The sequence below is a fragment of the Salmo trutta genome, chromosome 27, assembly GCF_901001165.1.
Source record: "Salmo trutta chromosome 27, fSalTru1.1, whole genome shotgun sequence".
In the NCBI taxonomy this organism is placed as follows: Eukaryota; Metazoa; Chordata; class Actinopteri; order Salmoniformes; family Salmonidae; genus Salmo; species Salmo trutta.
The window spans coordinates 17,639,567-17,663,196 of record NC_042983.1 but is presented as its reverse complement, the minus strand read 5'-3'; the positions used below and the strand labels follow the sequence as shown (position 1 = coordinate 17,663,196).

At 41.3% G+C, this 23,630-nt stretch overlaps 1 protein-coding gene across 3 annotated transcripts in view; it reads left to right on the top strand.

The window, feature by feature from the left end:
* Positions 1-23,117, top strand: part of LOC115164483 (MLX-interacting protein-like) — a 45,180-nt gene extending 22,063 nt beyond the window's left edge. For 2 of the 3 annotated variants that reach the window (XM_029717014.1, XM_029717016.1), the window contains exons 2-17: positions 195-301; positions 642-727; positions 1,004-1,093; positions 1,812-1,853; positions 4,293-4,533; positions 7,274-7,363; positions 7,563-7,657; positions 7,817-8,417; positions 8,831-8,937; positions 9,043-9,154; positions 9,455-9,567; positions 9,732-9,839; positions 10,381-10,508; positions 10,629-10,752; positions 11,138-11,267; positions 22,644-23,117. In XM_029717014.1, coding sequence (XP_029572874.1) covers positions 195-301; positions 642-727; positions 1,004-1,093; positions 1,812-1,853; positions 4,293-4,533; positions 7,274-7,363; positions 7,563-7,657; positions 7,817-8,417; positions 8,831-8,937; positions 9,043-9,154; positions 9,455-9,567; positions 9,732-9,839; positions 10,381-10,508; positions 10,629-10,752; positions 11,138-11,267; positions 22,644-22,765 — 2,296 coding nt within the window. In that variant the 3' untranslated portion in view covers positions 22,766-23,117. The remainder of the gene's footprint in view (positions 1-194; positions 302-641; positions 728-1,003; positions 1,094-1,811; positions 1,854-4,292; positions 4,534-7,273; positions 7,364-7,562; positions 7,658-7,816; positions 8,418-8,830; positions 8,938-9,042; positions 9,155-9,454; positions 9,568-9,731; positions 9,840-10,380; positions 10,509-10,628; positions 10,753-11,137; positions 11,268-22,643) is intronic. The other variant, XM_029717015.1, reaches the window with a different exon arrangement.
* Positions 23,118-23,630: the final 513 nt, after the last annotated feature.

Here is a 23,630-nt window from a genome sequence, read left to right as displayed (position 1 = left end):
GTCTACTGTCAAGGCAGCCTGCCTACACTTAGGATAAAGGGAAGGTTGAGCTGTCTGAAATCAGGGGTGACATCCATACTTGTTCTATGATAACTCTAACTCCACTGTTAACATTACCTCTTGATTTTGCCAACCTGCACCTTTCCCACTTGAGTAGGTCATTTAGATGCTTGTGTTATCTTCTTCCTTTTCAGCGGCAAGTTGGTGTCGCCAAAATGGAAGAACTTCAAAGGCCTGAAGTTGCTGTGGAGAGACAAGATCCGGCTCAACAATGCTATCTGGAGGGCCTGGTACATGCAATGTAAGAGCTCCACATATGGCTTCATACTCTATTCTGTCTCTCACTAAAAACAGTAACCCCACTGTTGTAACGAAGTAACAACCAGGTTTAACTTGGCTGAATGAAGTATGGGATTAACGCTTGTGCAGGGGTATCCAGGGTTGGGTTTGGAGAGCCACTGAATGGCACTTGAATCACCTGATTGAGAAGTATAGTCTACAGTTAATGTCTACAAATCATATATAATCAATCTGGGTAAATTGATATCTGCTCTCAATTATATTAGGTATATTCTGTAATTAGTAAGCTGGTGTGTTATTTTCACTCAACTGGTAGCTCTTGCATGTGTTCTACTCTACAGATGTGGAGAAGCGAGAGAACCCTGTCTGCCATTTTGTTACTCCTCTGGATGGGACCGTGGACATGGAGGACCATCGTCCGGCAGAGGTAAGGAAGGGTAGTGGATTGCTGGGTATGTAGGCAACACTACCATACCGCTGCTTCACCCTAATAACCAGACTCTTCTCTCTGATCACTTTTTTTATCCCATACGTATCGTTTTGGCTCCTTCGCATGTCGCTCTTCATTATCAATATTATGATTTCCCCTCCCCCCCCTCTCTGTTCCACTCCCACCCATGTCTCTCACCCCTCCTTACTGCTTATCACTTTTCTGTCAACCTCTTCCCACGTTCTTTTCTCCCTCCCCCTCTATCTTCTGTAGGCAATAGCCACAGAGGGGAAATATTGGAAAAGAAGAATTGAAATTGTAATTCGAGAGTATCACAAGTGGAGGACATATTTCAAGAAAAGGGTAGAGTAATGGATTTTGTTATTTCCTGAAATGGTGTCTTTTCTGTGTTTAGATTAAAGTACCGCAATGTTAGGCCTCTTGAGTGGGGGAACGGTCTAAGGCTGCAGTGCTTGAGGCATCACTACAGACCCAGGTTTGATTCCGGGCTGTGTCACAGCTGGCCGTGACCGGGAGACACATTTGGCCCAGCGTCATCCGGGTTAGGGGAGGGTTTGGCTGGCCGGGATTTCCTTGTCCCATCGCGGCTCTAGCGACTCCTTGTGGCGGGCCGGACGCCTGCAAGCTGACTTCGGCCGTCAGCTGGACAGTGTTTCCTCCGACACATTGGTGCGACTGGCTTCCGGGTTAAGCGAGCATTGTGTCAAGAAGCAGTGCGGCTTGACAGGGTCATGTTTCGGAGGATGCACGGCTCTTGACCTTCGCCTCTCCAAAGTCCGTAGGGAAGTTTCAGCGATGGGGCAAGACTGTAACTACCAATTGGATATCACGAAAAAGGGGTAAAATAAAAACTTTAAAAAGTACCGCTATGTCGCAATTAAACAAAGTTGACTAATGTTTAAGACTAAGCAGCAGTATGCCTATTTTAGGTTCTTGTCAGTTGCTTTAACTGGCTCGTGAGGCAACCAGTTGAATATCCTACATTTACTATGCTCTACTTCATGTTATTCATTCAATATATGAGTCTGCCAATTAACATTGATTTTCCAATTTGTCACAGTTACAGAAGCACAAGGATGACGATCTCTCAAGCCTTCTCAAGGTATGCATTCTAAGCGTTCTTGTGTGTGGTGCTGCCTCTATTCAAATTTGGTAATAGCAAAGTAGTGTGAGGGGAAATAAGGTTAACACCCAAATAATCCCAACATCTGAAATGTAATGTGAAAATGGAAAATAATAGGTTATTAATGTCACAGAATGAATTTATTAAAGTTATAGGTTATGTTCTAATGCTGTTTTTGAGTACACATACACTCACTCTCCGACTTATTTATTTGGACAGTGAAGTTAAAACTTTTAATTTGTCTCTATACTTCAGCATTTTGGATTTGAGATCAACTTTTGTATATCAGGGAACACTACAGAATGTCACCTTTTATTTGAGGGTATTTTCATACGTATCTGTTTTACCATTTAGAAATGTAAGCACTTTATGCATCTAGTTCTCCCATTTGAAAGCCTCAATAGTATTTGGGCAAATTCACTTATGTGTATTAAAGTAGTCAAAGTTTAGTATTTGGTCCCATATTCCTAGCACACAATGACTACATCCAGCTTGTGACTCTACAAATTTGTTGGATGCGTTTGCAGTTTGTGTTAGTTGTAAATTAGATTATGTTGTGCCCAATATAAATTAATGGTCAATAATGTATTGTGTAATTTTGTAGTCTTTTATTATAAAGAAGAATATAATATGTTTCTGAACACTTCCATATTCATGTGGATACTACCATGATTTCAGAACATCTGGAATGAATCGTGAATGAGTTAGACACGAAGATCATACCCCCAAGACATGCTAACCGCTCACCAGTACCAATAACCGGGGAGGTTAGCATTTTTTGGAGGGAGTATGCTATTTATGCCTCTAACTTTCTCACTCATCGTTATTCCCGATTCATTCATGATTATCCGTAATCAAATCAAATTTATTTATTTAGCCCTTCTTACATCAGCTGATATCTCAAAGTGCTGTACAGAAACCCAGCCTAAAACCCCAAACAGCAAGCAATGCAGGTGTAGAAGCACGGTGGCTAGGAAAATCTCCCTAGAAAGGCCAGAACCTAGGAAGAAACCTAGAGAGGAACCAGGCTATGAGGGGTGGCCAGTCCTCTTCTGGCTGTGCCGGGTGGTGATTATAACAGCACATGGCCAAGATGTTCAAATGTTCATAAATGACCAGCATGGTCAAATAATAATAATCATAGTAGTTGTCGAGGGTGCAACAAGTCAGCACCTCAAGAGTAAGTGTCAGTTGGCTTTTTCATAGCCGATCATTGAGAGTATCTCTACCGCTCCTGCTGTCTCTAGAGAGTTGAAAACAGCAGGTCTGGAACAGGTAGTACGCCCGGTGAGCAGGTCAGGGTTCCATAGCAGCAGGCAGAGTCATCATGCCAGGTAGTCCTGAGGCATGGTCCTAGGGCTCAGGTCCTCCGAGAGAGAGAAAGAAAGAAAGAAAGAAAGAAAGAAAGAAAGAAAGAGAATTAGAGAGAGCATATTTTAATTTACACAGGAAACTGGATAAGACAAGAGAAATACTCCAGATATAACAGACTGACCCTAGCCCCCCGACACATAAACTACTGCAGCATAAATACTGGAGGCTGAGACAGGAGGGGTCAGGAGACACTGTGGCCCCATCTGATGAAACCCCCGGACAGGGCCAAACAGGCAGGATATAACCCCACCCACTTTGCCAAAGCACAGCCCCCACACCACTAGAGGGATATTTTCAACCACCAACTTACCATCCTGAGACAAGGCCGAGTATAGCCCACAAAGATCTCCGCCACGTAATCAATGTAGCATGCACATTAATGTAGAAGTGTTCAGAATCATATTCTATTCTTATTTTCAATAAAAGTAACTCAAAAATGACACACTACATTATTTACCATTAATTTCTATTGAGCATAACATAATCTGAAACACAGCGTAAACAAACTGCAAATGCATCCAACAAGTTTGTAGAGTCACAAGCTTGATGTGTCATACTGAACTTTTGACTACTTTAATACAAAAGTGAATTTCTCCAAATACTTATGACGCCTTCAAAAGCGGGCATTAGAGACATAGTGCTTTCATTTCTAAACGGTAAAACAGAATATGTATGAACATGCCCTCAAATAAAATGTACTGTCACCTCATATGAAACATTGGATCTCAAATCCAAAATGCTGGAGTATAGAGTCAAATTAAAAGTTTCAGCTTCACTGTCCAAATAAATATGTAGGGGAGTAGTAGGCCTACTTCAATTGTGCAAACAAACACCGCTTGGTGCATAATTATTCCAATCAGTCTTTCTGATTTCTCATTAGAAAGACTGATTGGAATCAATTTGAGTATGCGATGTGCATGTTTCATAATTGTTTTATCTTTCTCTGTTAAATAAATTAGTTGTGTGACTATACTGTATAATATGTGCACTCCATGTTTTTTGTGTAACTGACTGGCTGGCTTGTTGCATTTTGAACACCCCAAGGGGCCGGAAGAACAGTTTTCGCTGTTTGGGGAGGTCTTTCCAGACACCTTCCGTGTGTCCCTTTATCAGGATGAGGAAATGGCTGGGCGCCGCATTGCTCGCAAGAGCCGTGAGTCACCCGTCCCCATGGAGATGGACCCACTCTTTGACATGGACGTGCTAATGTCAGAGTTTTCTGACACACTCTTCTCCACGCTGGCCTCCCACCAGCCCATGGCCTGGCCCAATCCCAGGGAAATAGGTGAGGGCCCGCCAACAACATCCCATTCCATATACCAGGGCTTATCAACTATATTCTTACAGGGGCCAGATTTGAAAAAGGTTATTTACAGGGGGGGAAATAACACATTTGTTTTGAAAATAGTTTGGTTTTTCAATCATGTCACTAAATGTTTTATCCCTCCCCTGTAGTCCCAAATTAAGTCAATTTAATTGATTGAAGATGTCACAAAAAACAAACATCTGATATGAACATTTTTGCTAGATACAGTGCATTCAGAAAGTATTCACACCCCTTTGACATTTTCCACATTTTGTTATTACGGAGTGGGATTTAAATGGATTTAATTGTCATTTTTTTGTCAACGGTTTAAACAAAATACTCTGTCAAAGTGGATGAAATTGTTTATTTTTTTGTATTAATGGAAAATAAAACACTATTATATCTTGATTAGATACTATTCAACCCCCTGAGTCAATACATGTTAGAATCACCTTTGGCAGCGATTCCAGCTGTGAGTCTTTCTGGGTAAGTCTCTATCTGTCTGGATTGTAAAATATTTTCCCATTCTTGAAAAAATGTGTCAAGCTCTGTCAAGTTGGTTGAAGTCTTGCCATAGATGTTCAAGTCGATTTAAGTTAAAAAATTTTTTATCTAGGCCACTCAGCAACATTTAATGTCATCTTGGTAAGCAACTCCAGTGTATATTTGGCCTTGTGTTTTAGGTTATTGTCCTGCTGAAAGGTAAATGTGTCTGTTGGAAAGCAGACTGAACCAAGTTTTCCTCTAGAATTTTGCTTGTGCTTAGCTCTATTCTGTTTATTTTTATTTTTTAAAAACTCCCTAGTCCTTGCCGATGACAAGCATACCCAAAACATTATGCAGCCACCACCATTTTTGAAAATATGAATAGGGGCACTCAGTGATGTGTTGTAATGGATTAGCCCCAAACGTAACACTTGTATTCAGGACAAAAATGTAATTTATTTTCCTTTTTTTTTGTGTCACTTTAGTGCCTTATTGCAAACAGGATACATGTTTTGGAATATTTGCATTCTGTACAGGCTTCCTTCTTTTCATTGTCATTTATGATAGTATTGTGGAGTAACTATAATATTGTTGATCCATCCTCAGTCATCTCCTATTACAGCCATTACAGCCATTGGCCTCATGGTGAAATCCCTGAGCTGTTTCCTTCCTCTCCAGCAACTGATTTAGGAAAGGCACCTGTATCTGTAGTCATTGGGTGTATTGATGCACCATCCAAAGTGTTAAATTCATAACTGCACTATGCTCAAACGGATATTCAATATCTGTTTTTTTAACCTATCTGCCAATAGGTGTCTTTCTTTGCGAGGCATTGGAAAAACCTCCCTGGTCTTTGTTGAATCTGTGTTTGAAATTCACTGCTCGACTGAGGGACGTTACAGATAATTGTGTGTGTGTGGGGGTACAGAGATGGGGTAGTCATTTCAAAATCACGTTAAACACTATTATTGAACACGGAGTCCATGCAATTTGTTCTATAATTTGCCAGGGAAGTTGACTGAACACATTGTCATTTAAAGCAACGACCTGGGGAATAATTACAGGGGAGAGGAGGGGATGAATGAGCCAATTGGAAGCTGGGGATGATTAGTTGGCCATGATGGTCAGATTGGGAATTTATCCAGGACACCGGGGTTAACACCCCTACTCTTACGATAATTGCAATGGGATCTTTAGTGACCACACAGAGTCAGGACACCTGTTAAACATTCCATCTGAGAGATGGCGCCCTAAACAGGGCAATGTCCCCAATCACAGCCCTGGGGCATTGGGATATTTTTTTAGACCAGAGGAGAGTGCCTCCTACTCGCCCTCCAACACCACTTCTAGCAGCATCTGGTCTTCCAACCCTGCTTATCTTCAGAGGCAAGCTTGCAGTGGGATGCAGGGTGGTATGCTTCTGGCCTGCAGGGTGATTATGCACATTTTTACTCCTGAACCTATTTAGGCTTACCATAACAAAAGGATTGAATACGTATTGACTCAAGACATTTCAGCTTTAAATGTTTTATTAATTTGTAAACATTTCTAAAAAATATAATTCCAGTTTGACATTATGGGGTTTTGTGTGTAGATCAGTGACACAAAAACTACATTTTATCCATTTTAAAATGTAGTCTGTAACACAACAAAATGTAGAAAAATGTATGTAAAAGTAGATCATGATGCTCAGCAGACTACGGAACAAGCGATGTTGCAGGCTAGATGTTGATCGGATAAAGTTTATGATAGCCATAACTGAGTCTGTGATGTTTTTTTTAACTCCAATCACGCTCTGCTGTATCAGGCAGTGTAGTGATCTCATCTGCGGTGAAAGAGCCAATAGGCGGGCAAACAGACCCTGTACACCTGTTAGCAGCTCTGATTTGCTGTACCTTGTATGTTGGGTGATATTGACAGACATCACTTAATGGGTGGGACTACAGGAAAACAGATTCTCCCATTGGAGAATATTGAACGAGGGCTCCTTTTGGCACTTAACATTGGATTTTGGGGGGATTTTTTTTTAGCTGTTCTTTTTTATTAATGTTCAGAATTGATCAAAGGGCCATTCTAAATTGATAACCAGGCCTGATCTGGCCAGGCGTGCCGCCAGTTGAATAGCCCTGCCATACACCAAGCCTGTTTCTATTTACTCAGATCCACACAAACCTTCCTCCAACCAGATCTAAAAGTCTGTTTGTTATTCACACCCTATCCATGTTCCCCATAGCTCATGCAGGGAACGCAGACATGATCCAGCCTGGACTCATCCCCCTACAGCCCAACCTGGACTTTATGGACTCCTATGAGCAATTACAAGGTAATGACAATGCACTCTGCCACAACTGCAAACTCTAAAATAATGTCACTTGCACAGTGCACAAACTCTTTAACAGGACCCTGGAGCACCATGTTACTCTCATACGGTAAGTGTAATACGGCAGGTGGCATATCCTAACACTTATGAGGGAGAGTGGATGTTATACTAATTCTAACTAACCTAGAGACTCTTCTTCCAGACTTATTTCATAGCCTCCGTCAGCCCATCTTCCCCTCTGCTTCCCTCACTGCCTCATCCGCCACTCCTCTACACAGCAGCAGCTCTCAATCCCAGGTAAACCCCAACCCTTGGCCCGGCCCCTGTGAACCTCAACCCTAACACACCCCCAGACCTAACACACCTGCCTTTTTTTCTTAGATGTTTTCACAACATCTTACTAGCTGATAACATTATAAATGTGCTATCTTTGCTCTTGTCCTTGTGACTTGATAGGGCCAGCTTCTCTCCTCCATGCATCTCTCAGCTGACCTCCCGTCCGTCAGTCATGACCACAGACTCATCGCCTCCCCAGCCCCCCTGACTATCTCCTCCCTCATGTCCAATCAAACCAGTGGGACCAGTGGAAGCCCCTCTTATGTACAGAACTACATGCCTCTGTTCTCTGGGCCAGAGCCCCCTAGTGCTCAGGCTGGAGGCTCCTCTCTCATGCAACCCTCAGCCCTTCCCACGGTGCGGCACACCCAGCCCTGCCAGGGTGCTGCCACCCCAACACTAGTAGCCCCCCCACCCCTGGACGATGCCACAAGCCTGGACGGTTCCCCGCCCTCATCTGTCATTACACATACAACCACCTCCACTGTTATACCCAGTGATGCTGCCACCACCTTCAGTCACGGCTCTGACTTCAGCTCCCTAAACCGGGCACCTCCACCACCACCCCTCCAGCCCCTGGCACCCTCACCTGCTACCACCCCACAACACCCCCAGACCTTCGCCCTGCCCAGACCCATCCAGCCCTCTTGCTCCAACAAAAAAACACGGCGTGTGCAAAGGATTGTTCCTGCCATCTCCTCGTCTCACCTCATCCTAACAGGTGAGTTAATCACATCCCAAAAGGTTTAACTGTTGCTGAATAAGAATGGTGGATTGATTTAATATCAAATGTAATATTGAATTAATACATGCCTAGCCGGTGCTACCCAGAAAAAAACGACCACATTAGAAACAATAGTATTTATTGAAGTGGGGGATTACTGCTCCACTAGAGCTGTCTGATCTCAGCACTAGGTGGTGCTACCGTCTATCATTATATAGTCAGTCACTATCGTAATGAAAAACTAAATTAAAACTAGTCAATGTTTGTAGGCGATTCAGCCGAAATGATCCTAGCAAAGATCATCAATGACATCCAGGCTCAATATTAGATATTAAATACATGAGACAATCAGCATTTACCATGTGGTTTTAATGTCGAAGGCCCTGACAGATTATGTTTTGCTGTCCCAGCACCCTTCCCAGGACATACCAGTGCAGTGATTGTTACTTCAACCTCCCTGAAAGCAGACGTGGTTCCCTCAACTGGCATGGTCATCGGCTCCTCCAGCCTATCAAGGGTAAGACCCGGTCTGCTCTGAAGCGCCCCCTTTGCATTCAATTGTTTTAATTAAGATCGTTTTCATTTACTTTGTGTTTTATTTCTTACCATCCCTCTATCTCAGGCTCCTGGATTACACATCCTTCCACAGACTCCGAAGTCTCCCCAGCTCATTATCCTTAAAGAGGAGACCTACTCTTCCAGCCGCAAGAAACAAGAACCCTCCACAAGTACTGGTGAGAGTGACATATGCCAGGCCCTTACTTTTTTTTGTTATATGTATGTACATTAAACTCAGTCATGTGTCACAGGGTGCTTTTCTCCTGTCAAACCTAAGCTATAAATCTATTAGCTCTACATTTGCATCCAGGATGTGGCATGGTAACACATTCATACACATTGTTTTGGAATGTTTACAGTACTGATCTGCTTCCCATAAAATGAATGAATTGTCTTTAATGTGAGTTGGTGCTCACTGGTGTAGCAGTCTTTGTTATGATGGTTTTTGGTAAGTGTGGATAATTTGTGTCTCCCAGGGCATGAGGACTGTGGCTCAGGTCAGGGGTCACTGTGTGGGTCAGAGCAGGTATCCAGTCCTCAGTCTCCACTCAGCAGCTGCACAGCCTTTTCCAAGAACGAGTCCAACCAGGTAACAGCAGCCCACCCTCCTGCCTACTATTCTCTGTCTGTGTATGTGACTGTGTATGACTCCAGGTTTTTCAAGTAGGTCCAGTGTTGTGTGCCTGCCGTTGAAGCATTGCAGACTGATCATTCTGATTATGTGTGTGTCTGTTCTCTCCCTGTCTGTTCCAGAGCCGTAGAGTGACCCATATCACTGCTGAACAGAAGAGGCGCTTTAACATCAACATTGGCTTCAAAATGCTGTGCAGCCTGATTCCTGCTCTCAAGTCCCAGTCCAATGTAAAGCCATGTCTGTCTGTAATCTGTCTACTGAGTCCTCCTACTAATATCTTCCAGATCTAGCTTTTGATGGCTTTTATTTAAAGATCAGTTCAGAAGCATAGTGTTTGCACATCCTATTATGTTCAGGTACAGGGTACAAATATAGTATCCCTTTCATACACAGACCAAAATCCCACAAATGTACCATGCCTGCTTTTTTTATACCAGATTTTTCATATATATGAAGGGGGTAAAAAAAACATGGTAAATTAAAAGCCCTATAACCAAATACAGTTATCGGGGCTGTGTGAATGGTTCTATGCTTTTTCTGCAGGTAAATTCATGAACACTTCCATTGTTTAACACCTCTCTAATGTGAAATGCAAACAGCACCCATGGTTTAATTTAATTTTACAGGTAATATACCACATCTTCTGTCTGAAATGGTAAAGTCATGAAAGAATGATACATACCCACACATTGTTGAATGCTCCAGCAGTTGACGACATGTCATGACCTTTCCAATATCGCCACCTATTCTTGTTGTGTTTGATACCAGATCAGTAATGCAGTCACGCTGCAGAAGACAGTGGAGTACATTAGGAAGCTGCAGCAGGAGAGGCAGCAGATACAGGAGGAGACCAAAAGGCTACGGGAGGAGATTGAGGAGGTCAATGCCTCCATAAAGTATGTACTGCCTCACTGTTATGTTATCTCTCTTATCTGAGTAGACGAGTTCAGGAAACAGTTTGAGTACGACTATACATGACATAGTAATCTGATCTGTGTGTTATTGCTGTGCCACAGTGTGTGTCAGGAGAAGCTGCCTGCTACAGGTGTGCCCATCACACGCCACCGATTCGACCACATGCGGGAGAAGTTTAATGAGTACGTGAAGAGCCGCACACTTCAGAACTGGAAGTTTTGGATCGTATCCTTTTTTACCCTCATCACTGACATTTAACATGACTTTTGCATTTAACATGACTTTGTCATAATGATATAAGATTCAATCAGGCTACTTTTAATATTTATTTCATTTATGTCAGATGGCTAGATTAGATGCTGTATATAAGCAAAGAAGAGCTATAATTTTTGACTGTCGTAAAAGGTTTCAGGGGGACTTGTGAAAGGTTACAACTGTAGAAAATGAAGTAGTATAATATAGGACTATATACCATGAGCCATCTGAGTACATCTGAGGTCCTTTCTGTTCGAGAGGTTCGTTCATATGTCTTCTGAGATTGAAATAGGATGCAACTTTGGATCTGTTCCCTCAATAGTGTGTGTTTGAACCTTGACCCACCCATCCTTAGTTCAGCATCATCATTAAACCCCTGTTTGAGTCCTTCAATGGGACTGTCTCCACCACAAGCGAAGGGGAGCTGTGTGAGACCACACTGCAATGGCTGGACCGTCACTGCTCCCTCCATGTGCTGAGGCCCAGTGAGTAAACTACACTCAATGCCCCAAACCTCTCTCTCTCTCACACGCACACAGCATATGTTTTACTGTCATTGTGGGGACCTAAAATAGATTTCTATAAAAAATTATATTTTCCCTAACTTTAATCCTAACTCCTAAACCTAACCCTAACTCCTAAACCTAACACCTAAACCTAATTCTAACACTAATCCTAAACCTAAAATATCCTTTGTCGTTGTAGCGACCTGGGAAATGTCCCCATGAGGGATAATTTTCCTTGTTGTGCTATCCTTGTGGGGACTGTACCCACGAGGATAGTATACAAGCCCACACACACACACACGTTTGTTTTACTATCCTTGTGTGGATCAAACAATTGATTCCCATTAACCTTTACCCCTAAATCTTACCCGAACTCCTAACCCCTAACCCTAATTGTAACCCTAAACTTAACCCCTGAGCCAAGGATAGTAAAACCAAAATCTACACACACACACCCACTCAATGTTTTCAATTAAATGGTTTCAAGATTCCCACATGATTTTCCTGCAAATCAGTCTTCCTGTAGCTGAAGCGTCAGAGTAGGACAGTGAGGAGGTGGATAGAGAAGGGGCAGTTGGCAAATGGTTCCATTACAGCAGTGATATTCAAATGGAATTGCAGTGGGATCGCAAAATAAAACATTTTCTTTCAGGGGGAGAACCAAAAATGAAGAGTACGTATTATTTCATAGGACGTTATAAACGTTATTGAGAAAGATAATAAAAATATATACAGTGCCAGTTAAAAGTTTGGCACACCTACTCATTCAAGGGTTTTTATTTATTTAGACTATTTTCTACATTGTAGAATAATAGTGAAGACATCAACACTATGTAATAACACATATGGAATCATGCAGTAACCAAAAAGTGTTAAACAACAAATATTTGAGATTATTCAAAGTAGCCACCCTTTGCCTTGATGACAGCTTTGCACACTCTTGGCATTCTCTCAACCAGCTTCACCTGGAATGCTTTCCCAACAGTCTTGAAGGAGCTCCCACATATTCTGAGCACCTGTTAGCTGCTTTTCCTTCACTTTGCAGTCCAACTCATCCCAAACCATCTCAATTGGTTTGAGGTCGGGTGATTTGTGGAGGCCAGGTCATCTGATGCAGCACTCCACCACTGTAATTCTTGGTCAAATAGCCTTTACACTGCCTGGAGGTGTGTTTGGTCATTGTCCTGTTGAAAAACAAATGATAAGCTGTGGTAGCCATGCTGGTTAAGTGTGCCTTGAATTCTAAATACATTCTAAATAAATCACCATCAGTGTAACCAGAAAAGCACCCCCACACATCACACCTCCTCCTCCATGCTTCATGGTGGGAATCACACGTGGAGATTATCCATTCACCTACTATGCGTCTCACAAAGACACGGCGGTTGGAGCCAGAAATCTCAAATTTGGACTTAGCAGACCAAAGGACAGATTTCCACCAGTCTAATGTCCATTGCTCGTGTTTTTTGGCCCAGCATGTCTCTTCTTCTTATTACATTTTACATTTACGTCATTTAGCAGACGCTCTTATCCAGAGCGACTTTCTTATTGGTGTCCTTTAGTAGTGGTTTCTTTGCAGCAATTCGACCATGAAGGCCTGATTCATGCAGTCTCCTCTCAACAGTTGATGTTGCGATGTGTCTGTTACTTGAACTCTGTAAAACATTTATTTGGGCTGCAATCTGAGGTGCAGTTAACTCTAATGAACTTATCCTCTCTCTGCAGCAGAGGTAACTATGGGTCTTCCTTTCCTGTGGCGGTCCTCATGAGAGCCAGTTTCATCATAGCGCTTGATGGTTTTTGCAACTGCACTTGAAGAAACTTTCAAAGTTCTTGAAATGTTCCATATTGACTGACCTTCATGTCTTAAAGTGATGATGGACTGTCGTTTCTCTTTGCTTATTTGAGCTGTTCTTGCCATAATATGGACTTGGTATTTTACCAAATAGGGCTATCTTCTGTATACCACCCCTACCTTGTCACAACACAAGTGATTGGCTCAAAAGCATCAAGAAGGAAAGAAATTCCACAAATTAACTTTTAACAAGGCACACCTGTTAATTGAAATGCATTCCAGGTGTCTACCTCATGAAGCTAGTTGAGAGAATGCCAAGAGTGTGCAAAACTGGCAAGGCAAGGTGGCTACTTGGAAGAATCTCAAATATAAAATATATTTAAAAACACTTTTTTTTGGTTACTACATGATTCCATATGTGTTATTTCATAGTTTTGATGTCTTCACTATTGTTCTACATTGTAGAAAATTGTACAAATAAAGAGAAACCCTTGAATGAGTAGGTGTGTCCAAACTTTTGATGTACTGAGTAAATGTACAGTACCTTCAGAAAGTATTCACACCCCTTGACTTTTTACACATTTTGCTGTGTTACATTGTGGGATTCAAATGGATTGAATTGTCTTTTTTTTTTGTCAACGATCCACACACAATACTCTGCAATGTCAGTTGAAGAAAAATTCAAAGATTATTTGTTTTATTAGGAAAAATAAAACACTAATATACTGTATCTTGATTAGATAAGTATTCAACCTCCTGAGTCAGTACATGTTAGAATCATCTTTGGCAGCGATTACAGCTGAGTGTTTTTGGGCCTCTAAGAGCTTTGCATACCTGGATTGTACAATATTTGCCCATTATTCTTTGTAACATTTTTCAAGCTCTGTCAAGTTGGTTGTTGATCATTGCTAGACAGTCATTTTCAAGTCTTGCCATAGATTTTCAAGTAGATCTAACTCAAAACTGTAAATAGGCCACTCAGGAACATTCAATGTCGTCTTGGTAAGCAACTTTGGCCATGTTTTAGATAATTGTCTTGCTGAAAGGTGAATTTGACTCCCAGTGTCTGTTGGAAAGCAGACTGAACCAAGTTTTCCTATAGGATTTTGCTGGTGCTTAGCTCTATTGTTTATTTTTATCTCCAAAAAGTTACATATTGCAGATTTAATTAATTTGTAAAAAATTCTACTAAATGAATTCCACTTTGGGGTATTGGGGGTAGATCAGAGACACAAAATCTCAATTTAATCCATTTTAAATTCAGGGTGTAACACAAAATGTGGAATAAGTAAAGGGATGTGAATACTCTGAAGGCACTGTATATATTGGTTCTCTTTATTTTGATAGGAGAGATGGTTATTTGTTGATATGGAAAACTAAATGTACCCATTTTTAAGGTTGTTTCATTAGATTTGTGGTGGGGTCTACAGAATTTCCGGCGAAAACAAAAATGGGGTTCCAGAAATGTTGGTGGAAATAATAATTTGAGTCCTTGCTGAAAAAGCGAAGCACCACTGCAACACATAATATTTTGCCATGAACACTGCAGCAGAAGCGAACTCCTTCCTCCGCTACTGTTTCATCCACGTGAGGCTACAATACGTTGAGTTTCCCGGTGAAGCTGTGAAGTGATCTGTAGCCTATTGCGTGATTGTGTTTATGAGTCTTATTAAAGAATGTGAAATAATGTGTATGTTTACTCATGGTTCTGAATATTGTATAGCCTATTGGCCTACATTCGTTCACATGGGCAGGTGTTTTTAGTGCTTTTCATTTAATCACGTATGGCTAAAATATAGTATATACATTAGCGCTTATGGGTAGAATATTGTGCGTGTATATACAGAAACTGGTTCAGTTATGGACTAAAATAAGTTAGTATGGGCAGAATATTATATATAAATTTGTACATATGGTTATATATATATATATATATATATATATATATATATATATATATATATATATATATAGGCTCAATATAAAGGCTCAAACAAACTATAATATATCTATAAAGGCTCAAGGCTAAAACAAACTATAATATCTAGGCCTATATCTAGTTTCTACAATATATTTTTGTTTTATATAGTTTTTACACCATCCATTCACACCAACCATTCACTATAAAACATGTATTTATCAACAAATAAGCTTAGCAAAATACAAAAAATGCATCCGACCTTCTCCCCAACCCATGTTGTCTGAAAGTAGGTCAGGAGCTCCTCCAGTTGACATTCCAGGCGCTGAAAGAACCGGGTATCCAGCAGGTCATGGACACATTCGCCTACATCAGCAGGCGGGACGAATGCTAGCACGCCGAGCTCCCTGATCTCTTGGGCATAGTCGGTGTCGTGGAGGTACTTTTGTTGCACTTTGGAAAGCATTTGTACTTTTCGCCAAATGGCCTGTTTCATGTGAAAGAAGCAACCCCGGTTGTGAGTCCCAGGAAACACCTTTGTGAAATCTTTAAAAGCCGCTGGCTTGGAGTAAGTCATGATTGAGTCGGGTTTCAGGTATTGCCTCACACCATGCCCAAACCGCGTCCGTGTGTGCCATCGTGCGCAAATAGATTTTGTCCCCTCACACCAAACGCGATCACGACACGCAGGTTGAAATATCAAAGCAAACTCTGAAACAATTATATTAATTTGGGGACAGGTCGAAAAGCATTAAACATGTATGGCAATTTAGCTAGCTAGCTTGCAATTGCTAGCCATTTTACCTGAAATGCACAAGGTCCTCTACTCGGACAATTAACTCACACATTAAACGGTCAACCGAATCGTTTCTAGTCATCTCTTCTCCTTCCAGGCTTTTTCTTCTTTGGACTTTATATGGCGATTGGCATCTAACTTTCATAATAAGGTGTATTACCACAACCGACCGACCGACCTCAGTTCATCTTTCAATCACTCATGTGATTATAACCAATGAGGAGATGGCACATGGGTATATGCTTCTAAAAGCCAATGAGGAGATGGGTGAGACAGGACTTGCATCGCGTTCGGCGTCACAAATAGAAGCAACTTATATTTTAGCCCCTGGCAACGCAGACGCTCGTTGGCATGCGCGAGCATTGTGGGTGCAATGATTGAATAACATGTATGTGTACATTTTATTTTGCAACGCTCGTGCAGATGCCAAGCAGTTGCCATACCAGGCGGTGATGCAACCGGTTAGGATGTTCTTGATGGTGCAGCTGTAGAACTTTTTGAAGATCTGGGGACCCATGCCAAATCTTTTCGGTCTCCTGAGGGGGAGACGATGATAGATCGTTGGTGATGTGGACACCAAGGAACTTGAAGCTCTCAACCCGCTCCACTACAGCCCCGTTGATGTTAATGGGAGCCTGCTTGGCCCGCCTTTTCCTGTAGTCCATGATCAGCTCCTTTGTCTTGCTCACATTGAGGGAGAGGTTGTTGTCCTGGCACCACACTGTCAGTTCTCTGGCCTCCTCCCTAAAGGCTGTCTCATCGTTGTCGGTGATCAGGACACTGTTGTGTCGTCAGCAAACTTAATGATTGTGTTGGAGTCGTGTTTGGCCACACAGTCGTGGATGAACAGGGAGTACTAAGTACACACCCCTGAGTGTTGAGGATCAGCATGGCAGACGTGTTGTTGCCTACCCGGTGGCCCGTCAGGAAGTCCTGGATCCAGTTGCAGAGGAAGGTGTTTAGTCCCAGGGTCCTTAGCTTAGTGATGAGCTTCGTGGGCACTATAGTGTTGAACGCTGAGCTGTAGTCAATGAAAAGCATTCTCACGTAGGTGTTCCTTTTGTCCAGGGACTATGGTGGTCTGCTTGAAACATGTAGGTATTACAGACTCAGTCAGGGAGAGGTTGAAAATGTCAGTGAAGACATTTGCCAGTTGGTCCGTGCATGCTATGAGTACACGTCCTGGTAATCCATCTGGTCCTGCGCTTTGTGAATGTTGACCTGTAATAGTTTTCAAGCCCTGCCACAGGGCATAGCGGGATTTCCTATCGGCATCTGGATTAGTGTCCCGCTCCTTGAAAGTGGCAGCTCTAGCCTTTAGCTCGATGCGGATGTTGCCTGTAATCCATGGCTTCTGGTTGGGATATCTACAGTTGAAGTCGGAACTTTACAGACACCTGAGCCAAATATATTTAAACTCAGTTTTTCACAATTCCTGACATTTAATCCATGTAAAAATTCCCTGTTTTAGGTCAGTTAGGATCACCACTTTATTTTAAGAATGTGAAATGTCAGAACAATAGTAGAGAGTGATTTATTTCAGCTGTTATTTCTTTCATCACATTCTCAGTGGGTCAGAAGTTTACATGCACTCAATTACTATTTGGTAGCATTGCCTTTAAATTGTTTAACTTGGGTCAAACGTTTTGGGTAGCCTTCCACAAGCTTCCCAAAATAAGTTGGGTGAATTTTGGCCCATTCCTCCTGACAGAGCTGGTGTAACTGAGTCAGGTTTGTAGGCCTCCTTGCTCGCGCACACTTTTTCAGTTCTGCCTACAAATTTTCCATAGGATTGATTTCATGGCTTTGTGATGGCCACTCCAATACCTTGACTTTGTTGTCCTTTAGCCATTTTCCCACAACTTTGGAAGTATGCTTGGGCTCATTGTCCATTTGGAAGACCCATTTGCGTCCAAGCTTTAACTTCCTGACTGATGTCTTGAGATGTTGCTTCAATATATCCACATAATTTTTCTTCCTCACAATGCCATCTATTTTGTGAAGTGCACCAGTCCCTCCTGCAGCAAAGCACCCCCACAACATGATGCTGCCACCCCGTGCTTCACGGTTGGGATGGCGTTCTTCGGCTTGCAAGCCTCCCCCTTTTTCCTCCAAACATAATGATGGTCATTATGGCCAAACAGTTCTATTTATGTTTCATCAGACCAGAGGACATTTCTCCAAAAAGTACGATCTTTGTCCCCATGTGCAGTTGCAAACCATAGTCTGGCGGTTTTGGAGCGGTGGCTTCTTCCTTGCTGAGCGGCCTTTCAGGTTATCTTGATATAGGACTCGTTTTACTGTTGCTTTTATACCTATTTCCTCCAGCATCTTCACAAGGTCCTTTTGCTGTTGTTCTGGGATTGATTTGCACTTTATGCACCAAAGTACGTTCATCTCTAGGAGACAGAACAAGTCTGAGCGGTATGACGGCTGCGGGGTTCCATGGTGTTTATACTTGCGTACTATTGTTTGTACAGATGAACGTGGTACCTTCAGGCGTTTGGAAATAGCTTCCAAGGATGAACCAGACTTGTGGAGGTCTAAAAAAGAAAATTCTGAGGTCTTGGCTGATTTCTTTTGATTTTCCCATGATGTCAAGCAAAGAGCCACTGAGTTTGTGAACTTGTAAACTTCTGACCCACTGGAATTGTGATACGGTGAATTATAAGTGAAATAATCTATCTGCAAACAATTGTTGGAAAAATTACTTGTGTCATGCACAAAGTAGATGTCCTAACCGACTTGCCAAAACTATAGTTTGTTAACAAGAAATTTGTGGAGTGATTGAAAAATTTGTTTTAATGACTCCAACCTAAGTGTATGTAAACATCCGACATCAACTGTACTTGCGGTCACTGTAGAGACGACGTCGTCGATGCATTTACAGTGCATTAAAGTCCCCGGCCACTAGGCGCGCCTCTTCTGGGTGAGCATTTTCTTGTTTGCTTATGGCCTTATAGAGTTGGTTGAGTGCGGTCTTAGTGCCAGCATCGGTCTGTGGTGGTAAATAGACGGCTACGAGTAATTTAGATGAGAACTTTCTTGGTAGATGGTGTGGTCTACAGCTTATCATATGGTACTCTACCTCAGGCGAGCAGTACCTTGAGACTTCTTTAATGTTAGACATCTCACACCAACTGTTATTGACAAAAAGACACACACCCCCACCCCTCGTCTTACCAGACGTAGCTTCTCTGTTCTGCCGGTGCATTGAAAATCCCTCCAGCTCTATATTATCCGTGTCGTCGTTCAGCCACGACTCGGTGAAACATAAGATATTACAGTTCTTAATGTCCCGTTGGTAGGGTAATAGTATGTCATCAATTTTATTTTCCAATGATTGCATGTTAGCAAGTAGAATTGATGCCAGTGGGAGTTTACTCGCTCGCCTACGGATTCTCAAAATGCAGCCCGATCTGCGTCCTCTTTTCCTCCGTCTTTTCTTAATGCAAATGACTTGGATCTGGGCCTGTTCCCAGGAGAGCAGTATATCTTTCTTGTCGAACTTGTTATAGCAGCACCCACCTGTAGCACGCGCTCCAGCAGGTATATCTCTCTGGTCACCCCCAAAGCCAATTCCTCCTTCGGCTGCCTCTCCTTCCAGTTCTCTGCTGCCAATGACTGGAACGAACTACAAAAATCTCTAAAACTGGAAACACTTCTCCCTCACTAGCTTTAAGCACCAGCTGTCAGAGCAGCTCACAGATTACTGCACCTGTACATAGCCCATCTATAATTTAGCCCAAACAATTACCTCGTCCCCTACTGTATTTATTTTGCTCCTTTGCACCCCATTATTTCTATTTCTACTTTGCACTTTCTTCCACTGTAAATCTACCATTCCAGTGTTTTACTTGCTATATTGTATTTACCTCCCTTATCTCACCTCATTTGCTCACTTTGTATATAGACTTATTTTTCTACTATATTATTGACTGTATGTTTGTTTTACACACTCCATGTGTAACTCTGTGTTGTTGTATGTGTCAAAGTGCTTTGCTTTATCTTGGCCAGGTTGCAATTGTAAATGAGAACTTGTTCTCAACTTGCCTACCTGGTAAATAAAGGTGAAATAAATAATAAAGGAAAAAGCTTCTTCCAGTTCGTGGTGAGTAATCCCAGTTCTGATGTCCGGAAGTTATTTTCGGTCATAAGAGACGGTAGCAGCAACATTATGTACAAAATAAGTTACAAACAGCGCAAAAAAAATGAACAAAATAGCACAATTGGTTACGGGCATATGAAACGTCAGCCATCCTCTTTGGCGCCATCTTCCAGACTATAAGCATTTATATGTGAAATTTGACATTCAACTTGAACCCTGTTTCAACAATCAGCTGAATCAGAATTTTGACAGTAAAGTGAACAGCTGTTGTGATTGCAAGTCTCATACTTTACAAAAACAATAGTCCAAAACTATAGAGGCTAAAAATGTAGGCCTATAGCATGTTTAAAATGGGTTCAAAAGCAAAAAAGCTTAATTTCCTTGTAATTAATTGTATTCAGTGGCTTCACCTGTGTCCTCGGCAGCCAGGGTAGGGCAGCACTTTACAACATTCCAATGTTATAGTCTTGTGAGTCTCTCATGCATATTTCTTTATTGAAAATGGGAACAATGGGCGATATGGACAAATACTGATTTCAAAACAAAATGGATTTCATTCACATTATCAAGACATGAGGTGAGTATCAAAATAGTTTTAAAAAATTCCCTTGGCTTAAAGTTGAACCTCGGATAGATATTTACTATAATAGCCTATACAGTCAACTCAATGTGGTATTCAATTATTTTGAAATAGCCTACATTTTCCGCGTCATAGTGAGACTACATAAAACGACGTAGGCCAAATGGATTTTGTGATGTCCTATATTATGTTGACTTATTTAGACTGTTAAAATGTAGGGGAAAAGGCAGACCTTTTATATAAACAGTGGATTTCTTCAGTCCTAATATCATAATCGGAAAGTATGCTCATTGATGTCAATACCAAAGCCGATAATTGTGACTTGGTTGAATTGGAATGATGATGATGACGGTATAGCCTAACCCTTTAATCATAGGTTATTGTTACTTTGTGTCTCTAAAATTGTAATGTTTCCATTTCTAAAGTCATGTGACAGTCTGTTTTAACTGAAACATCCAAATGTCAGCCTTTTACCAGATCCATTTTTCTGCATTAAATGTTTTATTTTCATAACTGATAAAAATTCGGTATGCTATAGCCTATAGATAATATTCTGCCCATATGAACACATTTATTTTAGGCCATGTAAAGAACAGCTATGCATGATTTAACGAAAAGCAGTAAACAGACACATCGTTTCACATTCTTTGATAAAATACTCATAAACAGAAACAGGCAATAGGCTATACAGCTGGATTCACATTTTCCACGCCAAATAAACCTACAAGGACACTTGACGTATCTCAACGAAGTTTGTTATGCTCTGCGTATTACTTTCCTCAGAAAGTTTTGCTCGACAAAAAGACACGTAAGCCTGAAAAGTTTGAATAGCACTGCATTACAGCATTTCACTATGATTTTGAATTGAATGACTGGTTGTCTGTAGGTGTTAGATGGTACAGTATGTGTGATGTATGATATACTTGTTTTTTAGAATGTCTAATAGTCCATTTCACCCCCATTTTTCTTTGTAAGGAAAGATTTGCCTCCTGATGTGACATGGTCTCACACACAATATTTTCCCCGTCACTTATTTACAAGAAAGAACACATTCTCCTTCAGTCTCTTGTTGAACCTGTGTCTCTCACACACTCAATCTAAGAGGGAGGGATGTTGATGTCAGAGATTATCATCACTGGAGACAGTTCAGTTCACTAGGTTACAGTGCCTAGTGAAAGTCTACACACCCTTTGCACATTTTGCTGCCTTAAAATTACAATATTCCAACCTTGTCTCTGATTTTCAAACAAATTTAAGTTAGAACTGAAACTGGAACACTCAACACCTATTGGAAAGCCATCATAGTGTGTCTTTGGCATTACATTTGTGTAATTGTCCCACTGAAAAATAAAACCATAACCCAGGATAAGGTATTTAAGTATTGTGGTGGCAGCATCATGTTATGAGTATGCTTGTCACCGGCAGGGACTGGGGAGTTTGTCAGGATCTAAATAAATATGAAAGGAGCAAAGCCCAGGTAAAAAGTTAGAGAAACCCTGCCACAGTCTTCTGAATACCTAACCCTGGGATACAGTTGTATTTTCCAGCAGGACAATTACACAAAAGTAATGCCAAAGACAAACCAGAATTGGCTTTCCAATAGGTGTTAAGTGAATGGTCCAGTCTCAGTCCTGACTTAAATTTGTATGAAAATCACAGCCAAGGTTCGAATATTTCTAACCATCAATGATTCCCAACCAAATTTACTGAGCTTGAGCAATTTTTACAAAAACAATGGATATATGTTGCCTTAAGACTTGTTGGTGTCTTATTCAAAATTATTCAAAGCTGTAATGGCTGCCAAGGGTGCTTCCACCAAGTGTTAAAGTGAAGATTCACCCATTGTTAATGGTACATTGTTTTTGTGCATCTCTGAGCGATGTTCTATCGATTCCCTGGGTCATAGACTTTTACTAGCGACTATATATTACTACCGTCTGATTAGCATGCTTTTGGAAGTAGGATTATGAAGAGTCAGATGCACAATCTGAATCCTTACTGAGAGGCATGCTAGCTCCTCTTTATCTTTGTCTGCTGTTTCATAAATTATTTTATGGAGGAAAAAAACATGTATTTTTTGTAACTTGTTTTGTGTAACTTGTCACACAAAATGTAAACTGTCATGAATGTATAGCTGATTGGTCTTTCTGTTGTCCAGTGGTACTGAGCACTCTCCGACAGTTCAGCACTAGCACATCCATCCTTACTGACCCCACCCTACTGCCTGAGGAAGCCACCCAGGCTGTCACCAACACCCACAATCACTTTGCAGACTCCTAGCCGCACCTCCCAGGGGAGGGGAAGAGTGATTCAGATAGAGTGCAAGGTCATAGTTCCCTCTAGTACAGCACTCCACAGAGGGTCTCTACCACAAAGTACTCTAACCTCTCCAGATTGAAAAAGACCTTGAAACTACAGAATGGAAAAGTACCAGCACTAGTTTGCCTTAAAGGTAAACTAAAGAAGTTACTCTGTCTTCCACCCTATCCATTACCATTTAGAACAGGACATGAAGTTTGTGGTCTTTGTATATGTGACCTCATCCAGCTTACTGACCTCTCATTCCTACACATCGACTGTGCTTTGCGGTCAACAACCCAAGCTCGGTGTGTTACTTTGGATGATTAATACACACCACACATAGAACAACATTTGCAGCATATTTTGAACACAGCAATAACATTGCTCTTTGTTAATGTAACTCGCCACGCTGTTGATGGTGGAACTCCCAATTAGTTTTAAGGCTTGCAGTGCCTTCAGAAAGTATTCACACCTCTTGACTTTTTCCACATTTTGTTGTGTTATAGCCTGAATTTAAAATTGATTAAATGTAGTTTTTTTGTCACTGGCCTACACACAGTACCTCATGTCAAAGTGGAATATTTTTTAATTTTACTAATTAATTCAAAATGAAAAGCTAAAATGTCTTCAGTCAATAAGTATTCAACCCTTTTGTTATGGCATGTCCAAATATATTCAGGAGTAAATATTTGCACATAAGTTGCATTGACTCACTCTGTGTGCAATAATAGTGTTTAACATGATTTTTGAATGACTAACTTATCTCTGTACCCCACACATTCAATTATCTGTATGGTCCCTCAGTCAAGCAGTGCATTTCAAACACAGATTCAACCAGAAAGAC